Source organism: Polyodon spathula, chromosome 37 (assembly GCF_017654505.1).
Source record: "Polyodon spathula isolate WHYD16114869_AA chromosome 37, ASM1765450v1, whole genome shotgun sequence".
In the NCBI taxonomy this organism is placed as follows: Eukaryota; Metazoa; Chordata; class Actinopteri; order Acipenseriformes; family Polyodontidae; genus Polyodon; species Polyodon spathula.
This window is the reverse complement of record NC_054570.1, coordinates 3,566,087-3,572,889: the sequence shown is the minus strand read 5'-3', so window position 1 is coordinate 3,572,889 and position 6,803 is coordinate 3,566,087. Positions and strand designations below refer to the sequence as shown.

The 6,803-nt window shown below is 47.0% G+C and overlaps 1 protein-coding gene across 1 annotated transcript; it reads left to right on the top strand.

Annotated features, from left to right (window-relative positions):
* Positions 1–1,128: 1,128 nt before the first annotated feature.
* LOC121304333 (BOLA class I histocompatibility antigen, alpha chain BL3-7-like) lies at positions 1,129–6,547 on the top strand. The gene is made up of 5 exons (XM_041235407.1): positions 1,129–1,507; positions 1,925–2,020; positions 3,863–3,892; positions 4,117–4,164; positions 4,589–6,547. The coding sequence occupies exons 1-4, from the start codon at positions 1,144–1,146 to the stop codon at positions 4,161–4,163; spliced, it is 537 nt and encodes a 178-aa protein (XP_041091341.1). The 5' UTR covers positions 1,129–1,143; the 3' UTR covers position 4,164; positions 4,589–6,547.
* Positions 6,548–6,803: the final 256 nt, after the last annotated feature.

Below are 6,803 nucleotides of genomic sequence, written 5' to 3'. Positions count from 1 at the left end.
CACACTGCACACTTGACACCCATATTACACTAAACACAAAGTGACACACACATTTTGACACTGACTCGAACACCTTTAAAAATGCACACAAAATACACACTTTTCAACAGACACACACAGGACCTCGCAAAGCTGTCAATCAGTGTCGACGCGTGACACCGGTGTAGTTGTGTCACGTACATGAAAATTTTGGTCCACGTGTGTGTCCACGCTTGTGAGTAATCGTTCGTCAATGATTTACGTGTGTGTCGATCAATCACAGGAGGACGACGATGTGGAATGTGTCCTCTTTCACGTACGTCCATGGGTGCGCATAGAGAAGTGCTACAGATATGTGCACACGTTTCAATGGCATGGGTTTGATAAAATTTTCACAAAAAACACACTTGAAGGTTTGTGTATTTTCTGCCACTCACACCATGAGACACGCACACACAGAGACACGCAAACACACAGACACACACATGTATTCGTACACACAGACACAGGCACACGCACACACCATAGAGAACACATAGTTACATTTGAAGCAATTACTAAATACACACACACACAGAGACGTGCACACACAATACACGTGAAATGGTGTATCCAGTGTCTGGGTGGCATGTGTGCTGCACACACACACAGAGACACACACACGTGTTGTGTGCGCACTGCTGCTTGAGACTGTGGCTGTGACGCACAGAGAGATGTGCGCTCTCAAACCCAAGACTCTGACACAGGACACACACACACTGAGAGACACACACACACACACTTGACACACACACACACACATAGACAAACTCTTAAAAGTGTTGCACACACTGACACACACACACTGAGACTCACACACACACACTCACACACACTGAGACTTTTCAACAGATCTGCACCAACTGCTGTCGAGAAATTTCTGACGAACACACACACACTGAGAGACACACACATACACACACTGAGATGCGCACGCACACACTGCTGTTGAGACGAGGCTGACGAACACACTCCCACTCTCGGGGACAGAAATGTTATTTTTTACTCTTGTTCTATCAACTCATTCACAAGAGTGTCCCAGAAACATCAATCTGCGCAAATCACTGACAACAATCATACCTTTTAACACCATGTCGTAGAGCACACTAAGAGGTTGTTGTTAAAATGCATTGGGTTTGTAATTGCGCTCCTGACACTGTGTCCCTCCCTGCAGTTCCCCCTGCAGTGACTCTGCGCCACAAGAAAGCTCGTGGATCTGCAGACACGGAGGTCGTGTGTCATGTGACAGGGTTCTACCCACGCGCTGTGGAGGTGACCTGGGTCAGAGACGGGCAGGTTCAGCTGGAGGACAGGGTGCAGAGTGGGGAGGTGCTGCCCAACCAGGACGGGACCTACCAGCTGAGAAAGATCCTGACAGTGAGCCCTGAGGAGCAGGGGAGACACAGCTACTCCTGCCAGGTGGACCACGTCAGCTTCACTGAGAGACAGAACTACATCTGGGATCCCAACATGAGGAGCAGCAGCGATGGTAATGAGGCTGATGATGAGTTAGAGAGAGAGGGGGGAGAGGGAGGGAGGGATCCTGACTCTGAGCTCTGAGGAGCAGAGGAGACACAGCTACTCCTGTCTGGTGGACCACGCTAGCTTCACTGAGAGACAGAACTACATCTGGGGTAAGAGAGAGAGGGAGAGAGTGTGGGAGAGAGATGAAATGATAGACTGTTTTGAGAGGGAGTGAGAAGGAGGGTGAAGGGAGGGGGGAGGAATGAGAGAGCTGGAATGAGTTGAAGGGGAGATTGAATCTAGGTTAACTGTTTCTGAACTAAATCAAGTAGCTGTAATAATCCAGTTAATTCAGTTCAGTAAAGTTGTTCAGGTGTTGCTCTGCCCTGGCTTACTTGAGTGCAGTAAATTAACTCCCTCAAACCCTACTCTGTTTTTGCAGGCGGCTCCCCTATTGGGCTCATTATTGGAGTCATAGTGGGTGTACTGGCTCTGGTTGGAGTAATCGTTGGAGTGGTGGCCTGGAAGAAGAAACAAGGTGAGTGAGAGGGAGGGGATAGAAGGGAGGAGGGGGTCCTGAGAAGAGGAACCCCATAGAAGGGAAGGAGGGGAAGGGATGGAGTATCTTCCTCCCTCCTCTAGAGAGGAGGAGGAGATACCCTCCTGGGAGGAGGGTGGAGAGGGGGGGAGAGGAGGATCCCCCCTCCCCTCCCTGGACCCTACTCTTCCTCCCCCTCCGGGAGGGAGGGAGGAGGGGATAGAAGGGAGGGTCCCCCTAGGAGGGGATAGATCCCCCCTAGTCCTCCCCCTCCCTCCCTCCCAGGATTATCTTCCCTCCTCCCCCTGCCCTAGAAGGGAGGTCATAGGGGGAGGGAGGACGGGATGGAAGGGAGGAGTGGGATGCCGTGGCAGGTGGGGGATAGAAGTCTGAAGGGGTAGGGAGCCCGCCCTTCCCTCCTGGGGGAGTCTAAGTCCTATCTTCTTAGGGATCTTCCCTCCCCCCCATAAAAGGGAGGGAGGGAGGGAGGTGGGCTGTGAGCTGCTGTGTTTTCAGCAGACACACTGCATTTCAGCCTACAACTCAGACCTGAACGGGTTCAGATTCGATGAGATTAGAAAATTCTTCTCATTTGAGCCACGCGGTTTCACTTGAGCACAGAGCTGTGCTGACTCTGGCCCCCTGTGTGCGCACATCGCCCCTGAACCGCTGTGCGTGTCCGATGATGTCATGTCAGCCACGTGAGACATTTCCCTCTCCAAAACAGAGGCGGGAGAGTTTAAATCTACAAGCCTGTCGTTCGTGTCACTTGTGCGTTTCTACTTCAAGGTGGTCATTCCGTGATCATAAAGGTTTAATGTTGCCATCAGAAATGGAGCGAAGCGTTGGGAACGTGCGTATCAAACATTGAAAGAAACTGCCGTTCGTGTTCAGGCTACATTGACACACAAGTCTCACAACTCTCCTGATACGGAAATGTAAACAATAACTCCTGTTTATTTTCTTACCCATGAAAAAATGTGTTTGCTTTTCAGCCAAAGCGAAACTCATCTGTTTTAATTAAAAAGAAACTCATTATTCAACAGCTGATTTCAGTTGTGTTCCATCCCCCCCCCCCCCAGAGCTCAAGTTTACAAAGCTTGCGGCTTTGTTGTTCAGGGTGTGTAACTGTTAGTGCTGTGATGCATATGAACAAGCTGGTCTGTGCAGCTCTACCAGCACGTTCCTTTAAACAGAGGGCTGGATTCACCATGTGAAGGAGACCTCATTTCTTACAGGCTTTGCTGGGATGATCGAGGTTCCCACAACATTCCCTCATACTGATACGTATCAGAATCCAGTCACAGGTTACATTTGTAGATATGTGTGAATTACATTCCTGACAGTTTCGTGGCGAATTGGCTTGTTTCACGTTGATCGTACATTAATTGTATACGTTTTAAGTGTCTTCACATAACAGCACAGATATAAGTCTGTTTGTATTTTGGGATCCTCTGTCTCTCTCAGCGTTCTGTCACAGATTTGTTTTGGTTTTGTTGTCTGAGTTACAATCCCAGCTTCCCGTGTCTGCGTGACGCTGACACTGGGGGGCGCTGCCCACGAGAATGCGTGGCAAACGTGAGCCGACTCGGGGACCGCTGCGTTCACACTGGAGCAAAAAACGGAGCAAAGCCGTCACAGAGCCCCCTCTGGAGCAGGCACTTGCAGGACAGCTGGACATGGGCCGGCTGTGTTTACACGACGAGGAAAGACGTTTCCGAGCGGGGTTAACTGTCTGCTGTGAACAGGGTAGCTCGGATTGGCGCAGTGTGGAAACACAAGTATGAAGCCAGCGATAATCAGCTCGGCTGTAATAATCAGCTGCGTTTTCTTTTCACTCAGGTGCCCCGAAGAACTACAACCCAGCTCGAAGTAAGTACTGGATTGAGAGATTTTCCACATTGTGCATTTTCAACAGCGTCTTAAGTGTTTGAATGAATTGTCAGTAGGAGGCTCCTGGGGATAGTGGATGATTATTCCTCTAATTCTGACATTCAGATCATATAACTGGAAACAAAGCGCTCCTCTGTGTGTTTCCAGTGCTGCTGTCTCTGCTCCATGCTGTGTCTTACTGGTCTTGTTGTTGTTTATTTCAGCCAATGATGGCTCCGACACTTCCTCTGACAACTCCGCTAAAGCCTGAGGTAAGAGCGCATCGTGTCATTATCAAGCGTCTCTGGGTTTAAAACTGCAGTTCAGTGTGATCGCCGCTTTGAAGTGAACTTATTTTAGTTGTAATGCAGTTTAAAATATCTTTGTATCTTTTAATATATGATGCATGTTTTTGTTGTCATTGCTTACAATTGTGGTGTTTATTATTGAGTCTCTTGTGTGTCAGTGCCGGCCCTGCAGGCACAAAGTGAAATAAATAGAGTCGGTCCCGAACCCTGAGAGGCTGTGCATTCATATTCACAATCGCTCCTAAACATGCAGAGATTGAAAGGAATGTTGAGGACATTTTCGGGTTATATCTGTGGTGGTCGTGTGGTTTTGTTCCTGAGCTACATTGTGACTGTGATGACCTCTCTGGTTCCTCTTAGCTAACGCCCCTTTTCTGTCTCTTTCCAGGAGTGTGACTGCACTGCAGAGAGAATCAGCAACTCAGCAGATTTTTCATCTTTTAATAATCCTTCATACGCAATACTGCTTTATAGTTTGATTTGATTACACACATTGCAACTGTGCAAACCAGTAGACAAGGAACCTGCCTCAAAATCAACTGCGTAAATCAGAAAACAACACAAATTATACAATGAGAGGAACAAGAACTTCATTTCTACAACATCGTGATGTAATGAAATACACCAGTTAACAAGGAGCTGTCGTATTCAAGCAGCGCTATTGTAGAAATACTAACAGCCACCAGTCTATTTATCAAGATATTTCTAAAGAGTTCCAGTTGAATGTTTGTCAAAGTACACTCAATTCTCACTGAAACAAACTTGCATTGAATTCATTTTCTCATACTGTGTATTTTCTACACGGTCCCAGACACATTTATTCTAATTGTAAATCAATAAGTGCTGCACAGCTGTCCCAGAAAAAGATGTTGCTGCAGATTTCAACATTCCCACAAACAGTTTCTCAACCACTGTGATAAACCAGGCTCAATAATATAGTGCAGCCTGAATCTGGGAGCGCTGAGACACAGTCCTGAGGGATGAGCCCAGCAGGTGGGTCATGCACTTTTCAGCTGCAGTTCATTTGCAGTGTGTACTTCTTAAAAGCTCACTTACAACTGTGTTGTTAGTAAAATGCACATTTATACTTTTCATTGAAATTTGATTTGTCTTACTGTAACTTAAATACAAACACACAGTTTGCATTTAGTTTTAGACCCCTGATCATCAGAGTTGCTGATGAGATGCATTGTGTTGCTGGCCCCTTGTTCTGTGCTGATGAGAGTTCACACGCCTGAGTGAGTCGTTGCCTTCTCTTCAGTTTGAAATGCAGCAGTTCCCTTGTCTACTGGTCCGGCTTTGTTTATTTACCATGTTTTTTCTCAATCAGAATGTATTTTGATAATACTGTAGATAGATTAAGAGTGTCTCGCTGTATCCCAGTTTCCCAATCCAGAGTTAGTGTTCCCCAGTGTCCCAGTCTCCAGGGTTAGTGTTAAGAACATAAGAACATAAGAAAGTTTACAAACGAGAGGAGGCCATTCGGCCCATCTTGCTCGTTTGGTTGTTAGTAGCTTATTGATCCCAGAATCTCATCAAGCAGCTTCTTGAAGGATCCCAGGGTGTCAGCTTCAGCAACATTACTGGGGAGTTGATTCCAGACCCTTACAATTTTCTGTGTAAAAAAGTGCCCCAGTGTCCAGGGTTAGTGTTCCCTGATAGATTATTGAAGTAGATTGAATACAGAGGAGGGAGCCGGGTTATTCAGCACTCAAGCTTCTTATATAGCGCCTTTCGTGATAAACAGCCTCAAAGCGCTTCATAGATCAAATTCTTTAAAACACAAAGCAATTTAGAGATAGTAAAAGATAACATGATAAAATGCCCCTTTAAATTACATACATTAAAACAAGTCGTTTTAAAAAGCAGTGACAGAAAGGGATAGACGAGGCACCTTCATGTGATCAATACATTGTGATGTTAATCAGCCATCGGCTTCGTGTTACACATGACTGGTGCAGCAAACCTGCTTCACTGTGCATTGCAGAGAGAGCTGCACGTCAGTGCTGTGAAACAGCATTGACCCTCTAGAAAATAGATACAGAGCAGCAGCTCGGCTCTCTGTAGGAGAGGAGAGCAGTGAGCGGGTGTAGAGAGACTAGTGAGATAGGGGACGGGACGGGGTTAGGGTTTGCATCTCCTCATTGTTGTACATGCGTGTGGTTCAATGTACTGATTTCTGTAAATCGCTTTTATTGAAATATCTTGGGTTGTGCATATTATTATACAAATAGATTTTTTTGTGAGGGGAATAAGTTTAATTTTCAAGGCTTTTCTTTTTTTTAGTAATAAGGTTTTGATCTCTCATTGAGTGCAGTGCCGTTCCAATGGGGAAGCAGTCTCCTCATGGTAAGACACCAGGGGGGGGACCATGCGGTGCAGACAGACAGACAGATAGCGGCTGCCTCACCAGCCTCTCGTTCCTGCCTTTCACCTGCAGGGGGGCTGGGGTTAAGTCCAGCTTACTGTGTGTGTGATGATACCAACTACTCCACCCCCAGTGGAGAACACAGTCCAGCCGGGTCAGGATGTGCTCGAAGGACCAGGATGGAATGGCAGGGGAGGGTTGGGGGGGGGGGTGCCCAAAGCCCCCAGTCAAAATG

Bases quoted from the DNA above. Each gene is read 5' to 3' on its own strand.
- LOC121304333 (XM_041235407.1), top strand. From the start codon at position 1,144: ATGCATTGGGTTTGTAATTGCGCTCCTGACACTGTGTCCCTCCCTGCA. The intron at 1,508-1,924 runs GTAATGAGGCTG...CTGTTTTTGCAG, and splicing joins CATGAGGAGCAGCAGCGATG to GCGGCTCCCCTATTGGGCTC. The intron at 2,021-3,862 runs GTGAGTGAGAGG...CTTTTCACTCAG, and splicing joins GGCCTGGAAGAAGAAACAAG to GTGCCCCGAAGAACTACAAC.